This window comes from Neoarius graeffei, chromosome 4, assembly GCF_027579695.1.
Source record: "Neoarius graeffei isolate fNeoGra1 chromosome 4, fNeoGra1.pri, whole genome shotgun sequence".
NCBI classification, from domain to species: domain Eukaryota; kingdom Metazoa; phylum Chordata; class Actinopteri; order Siluriformes; family Ariidae; genus Neoarius; species Neoarius graeffei.
The window spans coordinates 93,461,331-93,483,967 of record NC_083572.1 but is presented as its reverse complement, the minus strand read 5'-3'; the positions used below and the strand labels follow the sequence as shown (position 1 = coordinate 93,483,967).

At 41.4% G+C, this 22,637-nt stretch overlaps 1 protein-coding gene across 2 annotated transcripts in view; it reads left to right on the top strand.

Annotated features, from left to right (window-relative positions):
* The window catches only part of nos1apa (nitric oxide synthase 1 (neuronal) adaptor protein a), a 546,141-nt gene that overhangs the window by 437,762 nt on the left and 85,742 nt on the right, over nt 1-22,637 (top strand). For both annotated transcript variants that reach the window (XM_060920033.1, XM_060920034.1), the window contains exon 8: nt 3,601-3,762. In XM_060920033.1, coding sequence (XP_060776016.1) covers nt 3,601-3,762 — 162 coding nt within the window. The remainder of the gene's footprint in view (nt 1-3,600; nt 3,763-22,637) is intronic.

Here is a 22,637-nt window from a genome sequence, read left to right as displayed (position 1 = left end):
CTCTCTCTCTCCCCCATATCATTATCATCATCTTTGTCTCTCTCTCTCCTGTATCATCTCTCTCCCCCCATATCATCATCATCATCTAGGCCTAGGCCCAAGCTAGGTCTAGGCCCTGGCTTGTTTATTACGATTAGAAGTCCATGTTTGAGACTCCCTTTGTCATAATAAGGTATTTTTCTTTAACAGAAATTTCCCATAACATTCAGGCACGAAACCTGCATGTTATGGGAAATTCCTGTGAAAGAAAAATACCTTATTATGACAAAGGGAGTCTCAAACATGGACTTCTAATCGTAATAAACAAGCCAGGGCCTAGATCTAGCATATTTTATGGTGTTAAGCCGAATCTACATTATCAGTACATAACATACATGCTGCTAGCCGAGCCAAGCATTAAAGGAAAAGGCAACTTTTGTACAAAATCACCACAAATAGATAGATAAATATATAAAGTAATCGATCATGGAATTTATAGAGAAAGAACAGGCCGCATAACAGTATCTTTTAACTTTTAATAATATGGGCTTGCGCTGAGCTCAGCGAAGATGCGTTCCGCCATATTGATCTACTGCGTGACGTCATGCGGCCCACCACTGAAAAGAACTCTTCAGTGCTTCATGGTAATAAGGTAAAAAACCAGTACAATCGCTTCTTCAAAGTTTCACCAAATGGTTTTATTTATGCAACTTAAAGCTCATAATACTGTATAACTTTGGTCGAGTAAAAACACGGAGCAAAAACATGGCTGAATCCTGAATGACTCCTATTTGGATTTGTCCTACCAAGCCTACTGCGCATGCGTGAAGCGGCTCAGCTCGGTTTTCCCTTTCGGGCGCTCTCGTTTTCTGTTAGAATTTGGTAAAGAAAAAAAAAAATAAATATTATTTACCAGCTTACCGGGTCCATGAACATAAATCTGACAGCTGACAAGGTCGGGATATAAACGACTCGAATACAAGCCACCCGCCGGGACTCCTAATCACAGTGATCTGCTTGTAAACACTTTTCATGGGCTCAGTGACGTCACAGATCAGAGGGAGGCACATTAACGAAAGATTCTGATTGGTTTATAGTTGCCCACAATCTCAAAATGGCTGCCTCCTCCAACTTCGACTCCTCTGTGTCAATTCATGATTTCAAAGTTAAAAATATTTTTTCATGTTCGATATATAATGGAAATAATTAACGGAATTGATTACGTATATGTTTTTCTCCTATTACACACCTGGTTTTGTACAAAAGTTGCCTTTTCCTTTAAGTCTCATAAAATATATCGCATCCAAAGCCCACATCCAGATCTACATTTTAACGTTGCACAGAACTTTATTGATCCCTGAGGGAACCCTCCCAAAGGGATCAATAAAGTTCGATCTAATCTAAGCTTTCACACTAACCTGATATAAAATGTTCTCCACACACACGGGAATATTTTATCATCCAGTTTTCCTGTTTAACTTCATCTCGATGTTTACTGAATTGGGCTTACAATCACTTACGTACACTTGTGCCAGTCACTGGCAAACACAAAGCTCACCAGGCAACATGGCCATGAAAACAAACACGCAGTTGCGATGACCTCATGTGAAAGTCCTCCATAGAGGGATTGGGATTTTGCGGTACAGGTCTGCTTTTATCCCACGTCGAGATTGGCTCCGGCTCACCCGCGACCTGCAATGGATAAGCGGTATAGAAAATGATAAAATGGATAGATGAATGGTTTCCTAAGTGCCATGTCATTCTTGACTAATCTGGATATTGTACAAGCAATTGACACTATTTTGTAAATTAACTCTTACATGACACTCCAGAAATTTTTTTATTTCCTTGCAGAAATAGCGTGTCTCTGTTTTAAATAGAAAAATGAGAATGTTAAGTAATTTCAGTGTTGTACTCGAGTCATTAAACCTCGAGTCCGAGTCCAGTCTCGAGTCCCCGGTGTTCAAATCTGAGTCATGAAAGAAAATTTAGAGTCGGGCCCGAGAACAAGACTCCAACCGCACCATTTGACGGTGGCTGTTGCTGCCTTTATGTGAAACCGTCTCTGCTACTGTGTTGGACTCACGTTCCTGCTCGACTGCCCCGTTTTCGTTAACAGGCTACAGATAAAAAGCTTGTTCATCGCTCAGCAAGCCCCGCCCACTATCAACAGGACAAATAACGAGAGAGGGTTAACACTAGCTAGTTCATCGCTCAGCAAGCCCCGCTATCAACAGGGCAATGAACATAGCGTGTCGCTTCCTTCTCTGGGTGGAGTCTTGCCAAATGACGATTGAAGTTCGAGGTTGTCCCCATTGTCTCCTCGATAGTTCTTCTACACCTGGAACACATAGCATAGTTGTTTTTTTCCTTCCTCTTCCCCATATTCTTATTCTTTTTTATATTTGTATATGTAAATACCTAATTTAATTTCATTTATCTAGAAGTTTTTCTCTATTTCTATTCTCTGTTTATCCTGTAATGATGCTACTGGAATTTTAATTTCCCTGAGGGAACCCACCCAAAGGGATCAGTAAAGTTCTATCTAATCTAATCTAATCTAATCTAATCAAGCAGTGCTTTTTTTCCCACTGCACGAGAAGTCCGTAGAAGCAAAGCGGACAATCCTAGAGGCGTTCTCTCCAGGCATTTTAGCGCCATTAACGTTAGTTTGTTCCTGAACATGACGTATGAACAGGTGAATGCGCATTCTCTTGCACAAAATTAGTATACAAATTAATGTAGACGTAAATATCTCATCTCATCTCATCTCATCTCATTATCTCTAGCCGCTCTATCCTTCTACAGGGTCGCAGGAAAGCTGGAGCCTATCCCAGCTGACTACGGGCGAAAGGCGGGGTACACCCTGGACAAGTCGCCAGGTCATCACAGGGCTGACACATAGACACAGACAACCATTCACACTCACATTCACACCTACGGCCAATTTAGAGTCACCAGTTAACCTAATCTGCATGTCTTTGGACTGTGGGGGAAACCGGAGCACCCGGAGGAAACCCACGCGGACACGGGGAGAACATGCAAACTCCACACAGAAAGGCCCTCGCCGGCCACGGGGCTCGAACCCGGACCTTCTTGCTGTGAGGCGACAGCGCTAACCACTACACCACCGTGCCGCCCACGTAAATATCTTATGCCAAATTATTATGGCATGTTACAAGAAATCAAGAAAAAATCCGAGTCCTGGTGTCCAATTTACGAGTCCGAATGCAGTTAATGCACGAGTCCGAGTCATCAGTGCTCAAGTCCAAGTCAAGTCACGAGTCCTTAAAAGTAGGGCACGAGTCAGACTCGTGTACTACAAGCCTGAGTAGTTTGACCCAAACAAGCGTGTATTTATTCCGAGTCAGTCACCCAAGAGGAGTTTTGTTGAAGAATTACACTTTTGAGCTGAAGGGTGCTCGAAATGAAGCATCTTTCGCATGACTCAGATGGCACAGTGTGAGATGGATCAGGTTAGTGTGGAGTTAAGAGGATTACTGCACAGAGTGACTGCGATGTTTATGAAACTGTAAACGGCATGAAATTCAGTATGGATCTGCTGTAAGAAACCCACACTCGGTACTGATCATCTCTCTCTTTCTCTCTCCTGTATTGTAGCCGTGTGAAGACGCCTCCATCCTGCTGGCTTCTCCAAAGATGTTGCTTCCATCGTGCAGCGAGTTGGCAGCCAGCACGCCGCTCTCGATCCACCATCAGCTCCAGCTCCTGCAGCAGCAGCTCAGCCAACAGCAGCAGCAGACCCAAGTGGCTGTAGCTCAGGTACAGTACATGGCACAAGCAAGCCAATATTCTGCACAGCAAGCGTTAGGATCGTACTGAATGAATGAACTGAGAGTGGATTTGATTAGGTTTGTAATCATCTGGAAGACGACATCTGAAATTCAGGCTTTTTTTGGTGTATTAGGGCCATCGTAGGGGAAAAAAATATACAAAGCTGTGGGTTAAAGTCGTACATTTACAAGAAGAAAAAAAGATATTCTCTAATACAGCAATCACATGGTTCCCGGCTGCAGTGCTTTCTGGGAAATGTAATTGAAAATCTCTCACTTTATTCTTTTTTATTACGCGATCAAAGAGTAAAGAGTTCATTTCCTCTAACTCTCGGCTCAGCCGTTCCAGAGCAGGAGAGATTTGAGAAGAAGCCACTGAGTGGAAACTGTAATTATACATTTATAAACAGCTAAGACAAAAAAAGCTACGGATAAACAAAGCTTTGCGGCTTATACATTTATCTCCCGTCGCATTCAGGAAGCACAACAGTCGCATGCAGTGCATTCTGGGAGCTGTTGAAAATCTCTTATTTCGCGTGATTGAGGAGGAAACACTGCATCTATAACTCTCAGCTCAGCCGTGGTGTCTGTGGTGTGATGACGTTGATCCAGAATTGCACACTGAAGTGAAATCGACACCCAAAAAAAACCCCACAACAATACAGTCACTTTTTCTGATTTTTTTTTTCCTGTAAATTTGTGACTTTTTAGTCTTGGAATTTCTCAAATTTTTTTTTTCTCAGAAATTTATGGCTTGATAAGCTCAGAATATCCTCGTTTTTTTTTTTTCTCGTAAATGTACGCCTTGAATCTCGGAAATTCTGAGAACATTACCTCCTCCCTCAGCTCCGTAATGCACAAAAAAACACTTTTCCAAGTTACAACCCCGATTCCAAAAAAGTTGGGACAAAGTACAAATTGTAAATAAAAACAGAATGTAACGATGTGGAAGTTTCAAAATTCCATATTTTATTCAGAATAGAACATAGATGACATATCAAATGTTTAAACTGAGAAAATGTAGCATTTAAAGAGAAAAATTAGGTGATTTTAAATTTCATGACAACAACACATCTCAAAAAAGTTGGGACAAGGCCATGTTTCCCACTGTGAGACATCCCCTTTTCTCTTTACAACAGTCTGTAAACGTCTGGGGACTGAGGAGACAAGTTGCTCAAGTTTAGGGATAGGAATGTTAACCCATTCTTGTCTAATGTAGGATTCTAGTTGCTCAATTGTCTTAGGTCTTTTTTGTCGTATCTTCCGTTTTATGATGCGCCAAATGTTTTCTATGGGTGAAAGATCTGGACTGCAGGCTGGCCAGTTCAGTACCCGGACCCTTCTTCTACGCAGCCATGATGCTGTAATTGATGCAGTATGTGGTTTGGCATTGTCATGTTGGAAAATGCAAGGTCTTCCCTGAAAGAGACGTTGTCTGGATGGGAGCATATGTTGCTCTAGAACCTGGATATACCTTTCAGCATTGCTGGTGTCTTTCCAGATGTGTAAGCTGCCCATGCCACACACACTAATGCAACCCCATACCATCAGAGATGCAGGCTTCTGAACTGAGTGCTGATAAGAACTTGGGTCGTCCTTCTCCTCTTTAGTCCGAATGACACGGCGTCCCTGATTTTCCATAAAGAACTTCACATTTTGATTCGTCTGACCACAGAACAGTTTTCCACTTTGCCACAGTCCATTTTAAATGAGCCTTGGCCCAGAGAAGACGTCTGCGCTTCTGGATCATGTTTAGATACGGCTTCTTCTTTGAACTATAGAGTTTTAGCTGGCAACGGCGGATGGCACGGTGAATTGTGTTCACAGATAATGTTCTCTGGAAATATTCCTGAGCCCATTTTGTGATTTCCAATACAGAAGCATGCCTGTATGTGATGCAGTGCCGTCTAAGGGCCCGAAGATCACGGGCACCCAGTATGGTTTTCCGGCCTTGACCCTTACGCACAGAGATTCTTCCAGATTCTCTGAATCTTTTGATGATATTATGCACTGTAGATGATGATATGTTCAAACTCTTTGCAATTTTACACTGTCGAACTCCTTTCTGATATTGCTCCACTATTTGTCGGCGCAGAATTAGGGGGATTGGTGATCCTCTTCCCATCTTTACTTCTGAGAGCCGCTGCCACTCCAAGATGCTCTTTTTATACCCAGTCATGTTAATGACCTATTGCCAATTGACCTAATGAGTTGCAATTTGGTCCTCCAGCTGTTCCTTGTTTGTACCTTTAACTTTTCCAGCCTCTTATTGCCCCTGTCCCAACTTTTTTGAGATGTGTTGCTGTCATGAAATTTCAAATGAGCCAATATTTGGCATGAAATTTCAAAATGTCTCACTTTCGACATTTGATATGTTGTCTATGTTCTACTGTGAATACAATATCAGTTTTTGAGATTTGTAAATTATTGCATTCCGTTTTTATTTACAATTTGTACTTTGTCCCAACTTTTTTGGAATTGGGGTTGTATTTCTTATAAATTTGTGACTTTTTAATCTTGGACTTTGAAGTTCTTTACTCGCAAATTTATGACTTTATAATCTCAAAGAATATCCGATTTTTTTTTCTTGTAAATTAACGACTTGTATCTCAGAAATTTTGTGGGCTTTTCTTGTAATCTTACCCCCTCAGCTCCATATTTTTTTTATTTTGTGTGTGTGTGAGAGCATATTTCACGAGTGAGCGAAATATTTTTCAACACAAGAAGATAAACTTCATATCCTCACGCCACGGTGTAACGTTCTTTATATTATATGGACACATCCACCAAAAAAAAAAAAAACAAACCCACAAGTTAATCAAAAGGATTTTAAGTTTGAACTGGTTCGCCATTTTGACAACGCACGTCAAGTGAGTGGGAAAACACTGGGAGTGACATCATTGATATCCTCACGAGTGAAATATCAGGAATTATTATACACACAGGACACTTTTTTAATGGAATAAAAACATGTCTTCTATTCCCTTCTAGCAGGTTCCATTCATTTGGTTTGACAGCATGCAATATTGTTAGCATATCACTTATCCTACGTCTATTACGTCACTCTGCCCAATGGAGAATGAGCGTGTAATACTGTTACGATATTTTTCGTGGTCTATTTTATTATATCGACACATTCACAAAGTACCAAAATTTATCAAAACAATTCTTTGATTTCCTTACAAGTGAAGACACTGGAAAATGTGTTTTTCAATATCCTGGATGTAGCTTGGATGAAAAATACAAGTGGCATATTTCCCAGTAAAGCACTGGTGTCTACTATATATATACAGTGGATATAAAAAGTATACACACCCCGTTAAAATGATCGGTGTAAAAAAATGAGACCACGATAAATAATATCAAAACTTTTCCCACCTTTAACGTGACCTATCACCTGTACAATTCAACTGAAAAACAAACAAATCTGTTCAGGGGAAAAACATAAAAAAAATATAAAAAAAATGTACAATAAGCTGGCTGCATAAGTGTGCACACCCTTAAACTTATACTTTGTTGAAGCACTGTTTGATTTAATTACAGCATTCAGTCTTTTTGGGTCGGAGTCTATCAACCTGCCACATCTAGACTTGGCAATATTTGCCCACTCTTCCTTGCAAAAGCGCTCCAAATCTGTCAGATTGCGAGGACATCTCATGTGCACAGCCCTCTTCAGGTCACCCCACAGATTTTCAACTGGATTTAGGTCTGGGCTCTGGCTGGGCCGTTCCAAAACTTTTTTGGGGTCATTGTCGTGCTGAAAGATGAAAGTCCTCTTCATCTTCAGCTTTCTAGCAGACGCCTGGAGGTTTGGGGCCAAAATTGACTGGTATTTAGAACTGTTCATAATTCCCTCCACCTTGACTAAAGCCCCTGTTCCAGCTGAAGAAAAACAACCCCAAAACATGATGCTGCCACCACCATGCTTCACCGTGGGTATGGTGTTCTTTTGGTGATGCGCAAACATACCTTTTGGAATTGTGGCTGAAAAGTTCCACCTTGGTTTCATCAGACCAGAACACATTTTCCCACATGCTTTTGGGAGAGTTGATGTTTTTTTTTTTGCAAAATTTAGCCAGGCCTGGATGTTTTTCTTTGACCCTACCTCATAGTCCAGACATACAGTTGTGCTCATAAGTTTACATACCCTGGCAGAATCTATGATTCTTTGACCATTTTTCAGAGAATATGAATGATAACACAAAAACATCTTTTCCACTCATGCTTAGTGGTTGGGTGAAACCATTTATTGTCAAACGACTGTTTTCTCTCTTTTTAAATCATAATGACAACAGAAACTACCCAAATGACCCTGATCAAAAGTTCACATACCCTGGTGATTTTGGCCTGATAACATGCACAGAAGTTGACACAAATGGGTTTGAATGGCTACTAAAGGTAGCATCCTCACCTGTGATCTGTTTGCTTGTAATCAGTGTGTGTGCATAAAAGCTGAGTGAGTTTCTGGGATCCAGACAGACTCTCGCATCTTTCATCCAGCCACTGACGTTTCTGGATTCTGAGTCATGGGGAAAGCAAAGAATTGTCAACGGATCTACGGGAAAAGGTAGTTGAACTGTATAAAACAGGAAAGGGATACAAAAAGATATCCAAGGAATTGATAATGCCGGTCAGCAGTGTTCAAACTGTGATTAACAAATGGAAAATAAGAGGCTCTGTTAAAACCAAGCAAATGCCACAAAGTATCTCGTCTACAATACGCCAAACAGCACAGAGACAAGCCTCAAAACTTCTGGAACAAGGTAATTTGGAGTGATGAGACCAAAATTGAACTTTTTGGCCACAACCATAAACGTTACATTTGGAGAGGTGTCAACAAGGCCTATGATGAAAGGAGCACCATTCCGACTGTAAAACACGGAGGTGGATCGCTGATGTTTTGGGGATGTGTGAGCTACAAAGGCACAGGAAACTTGGTCAAAGTTGAAGGAAAGATGAATGCAGCACGTTATCAGCAAATACTGGAGGCAAATTTGCACTCATCAGCCCGGAAGCTGCGCATGGGACGTACTTGGATGTTCCAACATGACAACGATCCAAAACACAAGGCCAAGTCGACCTGTCATTGGCTACAGCAGAACAAAGTGAAGGTTCTGGAGTGGCCATCTCAGTCTCCTGACCTCAATATCATCGAGCCACTCTGGGAAGATCTCAAGCGCGCAGTTCGTGCAAGACAGCCCAGGAATTTACAGGAACTGGAGGCTTTTTGCCAAGAAGAATGGGCAGCTTTGCCATCTGAGAAACTAAAGAGCCTCATCCACAACTACCACAAAAGACTTCAGGCTGTCATTGATGTTAGAGGGGACAATACACGGTATTAAGAACTGGGGTATGTAAACTTTTGATCAGGGTCAGTTGGATGTTTTTTGTTGTCATTATGATTTAAAAATAGAAAACACAGTTGTTTATCAATAAATGGCTTCACCCAACCACTAACCATGAGTGGGGAAAAAAGTTTGTGTGTTGTCATTCATATTCTCTGAAAAAAGGCCAAGAAAGCCAAAATTCTGCCAGGGTATGTAAACTTATGAGCACAACTGTATGGAGAATATGGGAGATTGTCGTCACATGTAGTACACAACCAGTACTTGCCAGAAATTCCTGCAGCTCCTTCAGTGTTGCTGTCGGCCTCTCGGCAGCCTCCCTGACCAGTTTTCGTCTTGTCTTTTCATCAATTTCGGAGGGACGTCCAGTTCTCGGTAATGTCACTGTTGTCCCATATTTTCTCCACTTCTTGATGACGGTCTTCACTGTGCTCCATGGTATATCTAATGGCGTGGAAATGTTTTTGTCCCCTTCTCCTGACTGATACCTTTCAACAGTGAGATCCCTTCGACGCTTTGTAAGCTCTCTGTGAACGCTGGCTTTTGCTGGAGGAGCAACTGAGTAAATGTCTGAACTTTATTTAGGGTTAATCAGAGTCATTTTAATTGATGGTAAGTGTGATCCCAACAAGACTGAATGCTGTAATTAAATCAAAAGGTGCTTCAACAAAGTATTTTCTGGACTATAAGCCGCTACTTTTTTCCTAGGTTTTGAACCATGCGGCTTCTACAAAGGTGCGGCTATTCTGTGGATTTTTCTTCCACCGCTAGGGGCGCTCTAACCGGAAGTAGAATCAAAAATAAGATAGATGAAAAATCAATGCAAAGAAGAATTAGCAGATCTTTAGTAGATAGAACACGCACGACAAATTACTAACTGGTAATTATTTTCAAATCCAGCGAAGATGATTAAAGTGACTTGTGGTTTCAAACACAGGAGAAATGAAGGTAAATAAATACCGGTTATTTTCTCTTGGTTCTGTTCCGTTTTAATCAGCAAAGTTGCTGCCGTGTTAAAAGGCACTGTTCGGAAAGAATCTGTTCAGGTACATACGTGTACATTTACAGTACAAAATCGTTCTGTACATGCAGTAAATATCTAATTTTTCAACATAGATATCTGCGGCTTATAGCCCGGTGCGGCTTGTATATCTTTTTTTTTTTAATTTTTTTTAAAAAATAGAGCGGATGCGGCTTATATACAGGTGCGCTCTATAGTCCAGAAAATACGGTAGTTTAAGGGTGTGCACACTTATGCAACCAGCTTATTGTACGTTTTTTATTTTTTATGTTTTTCCCCTGAACAGATTTGTTTGTTTTTCAGTTGAACTGTACAGGTTATAGGTCACATTAAAGGTGGGAAAAATTTTGATATTATTTATCGTGGTCTCATTTTTTTACACCGATCATTTTAACGGGGTGTGTACACTTTTTATATCCACTGTACCTAAACGGTCCTAATACAGTACATCATTGCAGAAATGCAGGCTTTTGAGATAGAAGATAAAAATTGGAAATGCAAGCGATGGCTCCATCCATGTGCTCAGGGACATCAGCTGTCAGTCACGGAGAATATTAGCTTTGAAGTGAGCTTTCAAAGAGTGTCAGTTACAGCTTATTAATTAATCTCTTCATTTGTTTATGTGGCTTTACCCTTTGGGGAAAATCCAAGATGAAAAGATGATAGGACTTTACTGGGTTCAGAGTCTCTTTGTGCATATATAGTGTCATGCAAAAGTATTCGTCCCCCTTGGTGTTTCTCCTGTTTTGTCGCATTACAAGCTGGAATTAAAATGGATTTTTGGAGGGTTAGCACCATTTGGTTTACACAGCATGCCTACCACTTTAAAGGTGAAAATTGTTGTTTTATTGTGACACAAACAATAATTAAGATTAAAAAAAAAAAGAAATCTGGAATGTGCATAAGTATTCTTATGAAACCCCTAAATAAGAGCTGGTCCAACCAATTCACTTCATAAGACACATAATTAGTTGATTAAGATCCACCTGTGTGCAATCAAAGTGTCACATGATGTCTGTATAAATCAACCTGTTCTGGAAGGACCCTGACTCTGCAACGCTACTAAACAAGCAACATGAAAACCAAGGAGCCTCCAAACAGGTCAGAGACAAAGTTGTGGAGAAGTATAGCTCAGGGTTGGGTTATAAAAAATATCCCAAACTTTGAATATCCCAGGGAGCACCATTAAATCCATTATAGCAAAATGGAAAGAATTTGGCACCACTACAAACCTGACAAGAGAAGGCCGCCCACCAAAACTCACAGACCGGGCAAGGAGAGCATTAATCAGAGATGCAACAAAGACACCAAAGATAACACTGAAGGAGCTGCAAAGATCCACAGCGGAGATGGGAGGATCTGTCCATAGGACCACTTTAAGCCATACACTCCACAGAGTGGGGCTTTATGGAAGAGTGGCCAGAAAAAAATCCATTGCTTAAGAAAAAAATAAGAAAACACGTTTGGAGTTTACCCAACGGCATGTGGCAGACTCCCCAAACACATGGAAGAAGATTCTCTGGTCAAATGAGACTAAAATTTATATTTTTAGCTATCATGGGACACGCCATGTGTGGTGCAAATCCTACCATTCCTACAATGAAGCATGGTGGTGGTAGCATCATGCTGTGGGGATGTTTTTCATCTGCAGGGACAGGAAAGCTGGTCAGGACTGAAGGAAAGATGGATGGCACTAAATACAGGGCAATTCTGGAGGAAAACCTGTTTGAGTCAGCCAGAGGTTTGAGACTGGGATGAAGGTTCACGTTCCAGCAGGACAATGACCCTAAACATACTGCTAAAGCTACACTGGAGTGATTTAAAGGGAAACATTTAAATGTCTTGGAATGGCCTAGTCAAAGCCCAGACCTCAATCCAATTGAGAATCTGTGGCATAATTTGAAGATTGCTGTACACCAACACAACCCATCTAACTTGAAGGAGTTGGAGCAGTTTTGCCTTGAGGAATGGGCCAAAATCCCAGTGGTTAGATGTGCTAAGCTAATAGAGACATACCCCAAGAGACTTGTCACAGTAAAAAAACAAAAAAAACAACAATGTGCACCTTTAAAGTGGTAGGCATGCTGTGTAAATCAAATGGTGCTAACCCTCCAAAAAATCCATTTTAATTCCAGCTTGTAATGCGACAAAACAGGACAAACACCAAGGGGGATGAATACTTTTGCAAGACACTAGATGAAGATAGAAGAAAATCATCATTTTAATCTGTTCCCAATTCTCTTGAACTAAAGCTACAGGAGCATGTCGTTCTGATTAGCCCACAATTATTATACCTTTGTTGTACTCACTGTCATCGACTTCAGTAAAGACACTGGAGAGATCTGATTGAGGAGGATGTTCAGCTCATCATATTCCTGCACACATCTTGGATGTTGATTGTTAGGCAACATTTCATAAGCAGCTCATAATGAGATTTTGTAAAACAAGCTGCTAACAAAATAACTTTCGCTGCAAGAAATAATTCTTTGTTCTTTAACGCTCTATCTAAAACATTCACCCTTGCCCACATTTAATTATTCAACCCATTGCGCTAGAGAGAGATTTTCTTTTTCAATTAGACTTCATCGAGAGAGAAAAATGGACTTTTAGCCTGTGTGTTAGATCGCTTAACCTGAACTAGATTAGTAAATAGGTAGAGCACTCAATCTATACACGACCAGACTGCCAGATGAGGCAGAAATCAGGAGATCTGATCTGTCTAAATCACACTTCTGAGAGCAAAGAACACAACATATATAACTGCAAATCAGAAAAGTTAGGACGATATGGAAAATGTAAATTTAAAAAAAAAAAGAAAGCAAAGATTTCTAAATTTACTTTGACTTGTATTTCATTGCAGACGGCATGAACCCAAGATATTTCATGCTTTGTCTGGTCACCTTCATTTCACTTGCTAATATACATCCTGTCCTGCATTTCAGTCCTGCACCACATTCTAAAATAAGTCGGGACAGGGGAAATTTAGGACTCTGCATGATGTAAAACAGTTAAATAATAATGTGATTTGAATCAGGCGATGTCAGCAGGTGAATGTAATCATGATTTGGTACAAAATCAGTATCCAGGAAAGGCCTTGTCTTTGAGGCGAAAAGATGGGCCGAGGATCTCATGTTTGTCAATTAATGCATGAGAAAATTATTGAAATGTTTAAAATCAATGTTCCTCAAAGAAAATAGGAAAGGATTTAGATGTTTCACCCTCTACGGTGCATAATATCATTAAAGGATTCAAGGAATCTGGAGAAACTTCATTGTGTAAAGGGCAAGGGCGCAAGCCTAAGTTGAACACCTGTGAACTCTGATCCTTCAGACAGCACTGCATCAAGAACCTGTAACGTTCTCACTGGGGTCTCCACTGTAACGAACTCGATGCGAGTTGTCAACAAATTCTATAACTCTGTTCATGAAACGTGCTTACAAAATATTTTCAATGTGAATATTTATTGTGTAATGGTGCAAAGTGAGAGAGAGAGAGAGAATAGCCCTTAGGGCAGAGTCTTTAGGCCCAATCCCAATTCTAATTTCTACCCCTACCCCTCCCCCTTCCCCTTGGCCCTTCCCCTTGAAACTGAGCTACAAGGGATAGGGCTTGAAATTCAACCCTTACGTATTGGGATAGCCCTTCAACGATCGCATACGTCATCGCGTACCTCCGTCAGCGTTTACGTTAGCAAAACGCGACCAAATGCGTCATTGGCTGCGACCAGCCGCTACAGTCAGAGCCAGAACCAGAAATCTCTGCTGGCAGGGTGTGATTTGTTAACTAACACCACTGAATGGGATATCTTTGGCGCTTCGTGCACCACATCCGACAGAATGAGGTGTCAGAACACTCATGTAAACAATAAAAGCGAGAATAACAGAACAAAACGTACGCAGTCAAGCAAACGAAAACAATACTCACTCCCAAAGCTTTTTAGCAGCAGCTTGGATTTCAGAAATCGCTGCTCATTCTCAGCTCGAAAGCGAATCAAGCGGCGTGTTTCCTCTGGATAACAACTTAAAACACGTAAATAATGGAGAAAATACATTTATGACAATCTTTCGCCGCGGGAACCGCCATCTTTCTGAAATCCGCATGAAATCTCGCTGAAATCCGCATGGCATTGTGGGAAATCACTCAAACCCCTTCGTTCGGAGTCAGCTCCAGGAAAATCTCCGTTTGGAGGGGTACAGAAGCCCTACCCCTTCCCCTACCCCTCCGCGTTAACTGGGATTGGGATACCCCTACCCCTTCACGTGAACGCGCAAAATGGAGGGGAAGGGCCAAGGGGTTGGTCCAAGGGGTGAAATGGGATTTGGCCTTAGTCCAAACACTGCGTAAGCAGTATAACCAAAACCGCGCACCGCCCGTGCGCTTTCCAAAAACAAAAACAATCCCTCCAGCAAAAATAGGAAAAAAAAGGAGCGATCTCACCTCTTCAGATGTTGGTTTAAGTCTGACAATACATTCCTCAAAAGGGCGTAGAAGAACAAAGTAATCCATCAACGTGTAGCATTCAATTTATTTCGGACCATTAAAGAATTCTGGAGGATATCAGAATGTTGGCGCACCGGCTTCCATCTACCCCCGTTCATTCCTCTTTCCGCCTCTCCATTCAAAAAAACGAGCACGTGATTTAAAGGGACTATAGCCATAGGACAGGGAGTGAGAAGGTGTGTGCGTGTGACAGTGACAGGGTGAGTGACAGGGAAGAACCCTATAGACTTCCTAGGCTCATGCTCGCCCTGAATTTCTCTTAAAGTGAAGGCAGAAGAACGTTCAGCACCTGGCCAGGCTTTCTATGAATTAATTTACATAGACATTTTAATATGAAATATAAATAAGTGTCTTAGACAATAGATACTATTTTACGCTACTGATTAATAATCAAAACTTTATGTGGCTTATGCTACAAACCATCATTCATCTATCGCTGATATAACCACATGGGCTCAGGATTACTTTGGCAAACCTTTGTCAAGCTCGACAATACAGAGTTACAAATTACACCGTCGAAACATGTCAGGTAAAGGTAAAAAGCTTTTACATGTCTGAAACAAAAGAAAACTAATTAATTTGATTTAAGAAGAAGACATAATGAACGTAATATATTTATTAATACAGCGTTACATCCACAAATACCAGTTAAAACTTTCCTGTGCAAAAAGGAAGCCTTATGGTAACTGTGTCCAGAAGCGTCATCGACTTCTCTGGGCTCGGAGGCATCTGGGATGGACCATCACACAGTGGAAACATGTATTGTGGCCAGATGACTCAGTATTCCAGGTCTTTTTTTTGTGAGAAATAGACTCCATGTGCTCTGGACCAAAGACGAAAAGGACCATCCAGACTGTTACCAGGAACAAGTCCAAAAGCCAGGGTGTGTCATGGTACGGGGTTGTGTCAGTGCCCTTAGCAAAGCTAACTTACACTTCTGTGATGGAGCATTAATGCAGAAAAGTACACTGAGATTTTGGAGCAACATATGCTGCCTTCAAGAAGACATCTTGTCTTCTCCAGGGAGATTTCAACAAAACCACATTCTGCACACATTACAAAGGCATGACTGTGGAAGAAGAGGGTGTCTGTCCCCTCTGTCCTCAAGAGAAAATGTGTGGGGGATTTTGAAACAAAAAATATGACAATGACGACTCTGTACTGTTGTACAACTTAAAGTGCATATTCTGGACCAATTTTGTGTTTTTTTATATGAAAGTATGTCCCTTTACACACTCATCCAGAAGGGTAATTTTGCACAAGGCCATCTGTCTACAGCAGAAAAAAACAAAACGCGTCTGGAAAAATCCCAAGGGAGTCTGGAGCCAGATTCGTGACGTTATCCGCGGAAGCGCCAGCAGGCTGTGCGAGCTTTGCACGGTTTCAGTGCACAGCCTGTGTACACCAAGCGCTCCCATTTCTCTCTCATTGTCCGGTCTTTTGGGAAACGATGAGTACTAATCCCATCAAGACTGGTGTTGCTACACCCTCCTACGATACATCTGTTAACCATTTTAATAATTACGCGATAACGTTGAAGAAATTTGCAGAAACCCACCAGGTTGTTTTCTCATAAACAAACCAGCGCTGACGTAGGATTCAGAGGGAGGCGTACCACACGCGACGTCACGAAAATCAGTGTTTGCCGGGAAATCCAAACGCCAAGTTTTTTCAGAGGCGGACCAATTCACCTCAAATGGCTTGATTTCAACTGAATTTTTCTGGTATTGCGCAAGGTAAAAAAAGATTGCACAAAATGCAAAATGTGACAGATATTTGACCAAAGTTTAATATAAAATAGGAGAATTCCATTGCTCTTGCTCTTGAATTTACCCGCGATATGCACTTTAAGACCTGTTTGCAGGAAGAATGGGACAAAATAACATCTGAAACGCTTCATCACTTGGTGTCTTCAGTCACCAAACATCTTTTCAGCGTTGTGAGAAGGAATGGCAACATTTATAAAGTGGTAAATCAGTGGTCTTAAAGTTTAGGACAATAAAAGGGTACGAGGCGGACAATAGGAGGGTACAATTAAAAAGGCTGAAGTCCTTCACCGTGAACCACAGGCGAGAAAAATGGGAAACTGGGGTTATCTGAGACACAGTTCAAGGCATTTGGGGAGGAATTTCCAATTTATTGTAAACAGGAGTCTGAAGTGATGGTAATCAATACTAAAAATTTTAATAGAACTGCCATATAGTCATGAATCAAAAGAAATTTGCCTTTTATATATTTTTGATGTTTGCAAAATCAAGTAACAGTTACAATAACTTTATTTTGTAAGCATCAAAAATATATGTTTTGCATAGTCAAATTTCTTTTTGATTCATTATTCAATCTCTGAACAATCTGAGTACTGATCTAATCCTAAAGCTTCTATAACAGTGTCTGGCGTGAGATCAGGTACTTGATTCAGGTTTTTTACATGTTCTGTCTTCCCCTTTATCCTTTCTTTTCTTTGAAAGGAACCGCTCTGTTGCTTTTTGCACAAGTCTATTCATTTCAGATGAATTCAAATATATATATATGGCGGCACGGTGGTGTAGTGGTTAGCGCTGTCGCCTCACAGCAAGAAGGTCCGGGTTCGAGCCCCGTGGCCGGCGAGGGCCTTTCTGTGTGGAGTTTGCATGTTCTCCCCGTGTCCGCGTGGGTTTCCTCCGGGTGCTCCGGTTTCCCCCACAGTCCAAAGACATGCAGGTTAGGTTAACTGGTGACTCTAAATTGACCGTAGGTGTGAATGTGAGTGTGAATGGTTGTCTGTGTCTCTGTGTCAGCCCTGTGATGACCTGGCGACTTGTCCAGGGTGTACCCCGCCTTTCACCCGTAGTCAGCTGGGATAGGCTCCAGCTTGCCTGCGACCCTGTAGAACAGGATAAAGCGGCTACAGATAATTATATATATATATATATATATATATATATATATAAAGCATGTGATATCCCCTTTATTTTAAGGAGGTTCAGAGTTCAAAAGATTTTTCAGATATTTTGAAAAAAATATGAATTAATTTATCACAGTATTTTCATTTGGCATTGCACTATACAAGTTATAATGTGAATTCATCTGACAATGAGTGACAGTTCTTGCAACAGCAACTGTACAAAAACAAATACGTATAAACTCGTGTATGTATTTATAATTTTGACAATTACCGTTAACATTAACTGCATGACAGATGTCAAGTCCCGATATGTGACTCCCCTACATATCGGGACTTGCATTGCATTCCGTCGCAAGTCAAAATGTAAACAATGTCAATGCTCCAAGCATGCCAAGTGGGCGGATTTGACCCAAAACAGCCCGTATACAATAATGGGATAGCGATTGATATTTATAATTTAATATTTAGCCAACCAGCATTGATACATGGACCCATACACAGACGTATTTCACTCGGTAATCATAGTGATGGCTAAAATTACAGACTTACCCGTGTGGTTCGAGGCCTTTCTGAAAACCAGGCATCAACGTACCGCTCCGCTTCGTAATCGCCATTTCTATCCATGTGGTAGCGCGGCTCAATCACAGTACACGAAACATTGTGAACACCTTGTCAGCCAATCAGATTACATCTTAGTTACAGCACACGGCCGCATAATGGCTGCCTCTATTTCTTGCGCACGTTAGTATTTGGCCATTATTTAGTTGAATAAAACTTAGTTTCACATCGCACCCTGCTCAGTTTTGTACAGATATGTCAACAAAAATATTTTTTGTTACTCACTCAGTGAAAAATAGACGGCAGCAATTCCTACTATAGACGGCGATTTGCTGCCGCCGACCAGCTACTTTTGAGACCCCATAAATGCTTTCCCATCCCAGCTTTTTTTTAAAAATCAAGTTAAGTTTATTTGTATAGCGCTTTTAACAATAAACATTGTCGCAAAGCAGCTTTACAGAATTTGAATGACTTAAAATATGAGCCAATTTTATCCCTAATCTATCCCCAATGAGCAAGCCTGTGGCGAAGGTGGCAAGGAAAAACTCCCTCAGACAACATGAGGAAGAAACCTCGAGAGGAACCAGACTCAAAAGGGAACCCATCCTCATTTGGGCAACAATAGACAACATGACTATAACATTAACAGTCCTAACATAAAGTCAGCTTCGTTGATGCTATAAACCCCCCACCGACGGAAACCCGAGCGCAAAACCGTTCACGACAACCGCAGTCCCAGAGTCAGTAAGTCAACTGCAGTCCCCAGCCACAAAAACACCACTGCAAGAGTCCAGAGCGTCCTCCAGGCGCGACCCCCAACTATCCACATGGGGCCGCCCTCCACAGGAGCGATGCGATGAGACTCCAACCAGACACAGGGCACCAGGATGGATCAGGCAGGTCTGAGGAGCAGAAGAAGTCAGCATCTCGATCGCAGGACCGACATGTAACTCAGAGGGACAGATTTTGGGGGGAGAGAGAGAAGGAGAGAAAACACAGGTTGTTAGGTATGCCCAATGTCACCTGAATAAGTAGGAACAGTATACATATTGCACTGAGTACAAGCAGGGACTCCGGCATCTAACTATGACAGCATAACTAAAATGGGAGAGCCAGAAGGTAACACAGGCATGAGATGAGGGAGCCCCGGGACATAAAGCAGTAGCCACTACACCGTCAACAAACTTGAGTGAGCAAGCGAGTGGGGACTGACAGCATCCATACATCCCAGTTTACCAAAACACTCTATGCCTGAGGACCCTCCAGATCTACTCCTTTACCTCATAAACACCATTAACAAAAGGCTTGACTAAACAGATATGTTTTCAGCCGAGACTTAAACGCTGAGACTGTGTCTGATTCCCGAACACTACTTGGAAGGCTGTTCCATAACTGTGGGGCTTTGTAAGAAAAGGCTCTGCCCCCTGATGTAGCCTTCACTATACGAGGTACCAACAGATAGCCTGCACCTTTTGATCTAAGTAGGGGTGGCGGGTCATAAAGGACCAGAAGTTCGCTCGGGTACTGTGGCGCGAGACCATTCAGTGCTTTAAAGGTCAATAGTAGTACTTTATAATCAATACGAAATGTGTCGCAAATGGTATAAAAGAAATGACACACTTTGGGGTATGCTCTTGTTAGATAATAATCCACTTCTGGGTGGTACAGTAACTCAGCTTCACGTCACTTTGCATCACACTGCACCCTTGGTGATTATTTTCCAACTAAGATAAAACAGAACACCCTAAAACAGTGTGTTTTACTCTACATAATTTTGAGAGAAATGATCATCTTTAAAATATTTTTAAAAAGGTGATGGGAAGACAGTCTCATAGTTTGATTATTTTGCATGAATGAAATATGAGACAAGCTTTAAATACTCTGGTAGATTTAACAGTTATTCCACAAAATCGAGCTGATAGCCGACGAGGCGCTTACCGCTGAGTCGGCTATCAGCCGTGTACGATGAGATTGAGTGGAATAACTGTTTTATTCTATCCACATTCACTGGATTTTGAGAAACAGCATTTTTATTTTTTGAAAATTCGATCAATAAAAACTTTCTACAAAACGTCCGACAAAATAATTTCCGCTTAGAATGTGAACAAACTGCCGAAATGACAGGAGCAATTTGTGAAAAATGCTGTAATAATAACTCTTGAAAAATTAAAAAAAGACATGTTCTTACCATCAAATAATTTTATTCTATATTTTGTTGCTTTTTTAATTTATTTTTTGTATATTTTGGGGTATGGGCGGCATGGTGGTGTAGTGGTTAGCGCTGTCACCTCACAGCAAGAAGGTCCGGGTTCGAGCCCCGTGGCCGGCAAGGGCCTTTCTGTGTGGAGTTTGCATGTTCTCCCCGTGTCCGCGTGGGTTTCCTCCGGGTGCTCTGGTTTCCCCCACAGTCCAAAGACATGCAGGTTAGGTTAACTGGTGACTCTAAATTGAGCGTAGGTGTGAATGTGAGTGTGAATGGTTGTCTGTGTCTATGTGTCAGCCCTGTGATGACCTGGCGACTTGTCCAGGGTGTACCCCGCCTTTCGCCCGTAGTCAGCTGGGATAGGCTCCAGCTTGCCTGCGACCCTGTAGAACAGGATAAAGCGGCTAGAGATAATGAGATGAGATGAGATGAGATGAGATATTTTGGGGTTTTCTTCTTCATATGTAGTGTTTTTTTGGCGATTGGCAAACCAACTTAAAGGTGCATTACTGCCACCGACTGGGCTGGAGTGTGGAACAGGAGATTTGGGGGGGGGGGGGGGGGACTATATTCTTTTCACTATTGCTGTTTCTTTTAAATACTTGATAATATTTTTGGGTTTTGTTTTCGAGTAGTTTTTATTTCATCCTCCGTTGGTTCAGCAACACGCTCCACCATTTAGTTTTTCTCTACTCATGGTACAGTGCTGCTTGAAAGTTTGTGAAGCCTTTAGAATTTTCTATATTTCTGCATAAATATGACCGAAAACATCATCAGATTTTCACATAAGTCCTAAAAGTAAAGAGAACCTAGTTAAACAAATGAGACAAAAATATTATACTTGGTCATTTATTTATTGAGGAAAATGATCCAATATTACATATCTGTGAGTGGCAAAAGTATGTGAACCTCTAGGATTAGCAGTTAATTTGAAGGTGAAATTAGAGTCAGGTGTTTTCAATCAATGGGATGACAATCAGGTGTGAGTGGGCACCCTGTTTTATTTAAAGAACAGGGATCTATCAAAGTCTGATCTTCACAACACATGTTTGTGGAAATGTATCATGGCACGAACAAAGGAGATTTCTGAGGAGCTCAGAAAAAGCGTTCTTGATGCTGATCAGGCTGGAAAAGGTTACAAAACCATCTCTAAAGAGTTTGGACTCCACCAATCCACAGTCAGACAGATTGTGTATGGAGGAAATTCAAGACCGTTGTTACCCTCCCCAGGAGTGGCTGACCAACAAAGATCACTCTAAGAGGAAGGCATGTAATAGTCGACGAGGTCACAAAGGACCCCAGGGCAACTTCTAAGCAACTGAAGGCCTCTCTCACATTGGCTAATGTTAATGTTCATGAGTCCACCATCAGGAAAACACTGAACAACAATGGTGTGCTTGGCAGGGTTGCAAGGAGAAAGCTACCGCTCTCCAAAAAGAACATTGCTGCTCGTCTGCAGTTTGCTAAAGATCACATGGACAAGCCAGAAGGCTATTGGAAAAATGTTTTGTGGACAGATGAGACCAAAATAGAACTTTTTGGTTTAAATGAGAAGCGTTATGTTTGGAGAAATGAAAACACTGCATTCCAGCATAAGAACCTTATCCCATCTGTGAAACATGGTGGTGGTAGTATCATGGTTTGGGCCTGTTTTGCTGCATCTGGGCCAGGACGGCTTGCCATCATTAATGTAACAATGAATTCTGAATTATACCAGCGAATTCTAAAGGAAAATGTCAGGACATCTGTCCATGAACTGAATCTCAAGAGAAGGTGGGTCATGCAGCAAGACAACGACCCTCAGCACACAAGTCGTTCTACCAAAGAATGGCTAAAGAAGAATAAAGTTAATGTTTTGGAATGGCCAAGTCAAAGTCCTGACCTTAATCCAATCGAAATGTTGTGGAAGGACCTGAAGCGAGCAGTTCATGTGAGGAAACCCACCAACATCCCAGAGTTGAAGCTGTTCTGTACGGAGGAATGGGCTAAAATTCCTCCAAGCCGGTGTGCAGGACTGATCAACAGTTACCGCAAACGTTTAGTTGCAGTTATTGCTGCACAAGGGGGTCACACCAGATACTGAAAGCAAAGGTTCACATCCTTTTGCCACTCTCAGATATGTAATATTGGATCATTTTCCTCAATAAATAAATGACCAAGTATAATATTTTTGTCTAATTTGTTTAACTGGGTTCTCTTTATCTACTTTTAGGACTTGTGTGAAAATCTGATGATGTTTTAGGTCATATTTATGTAGAAATATGGAAAATTCTAAAGGGTTCACAAACTTTCAAGCACCACTGTATATGAGCTGATATCCTCGTAGTAGAGTAGCCAATCAGAGCATGTGATT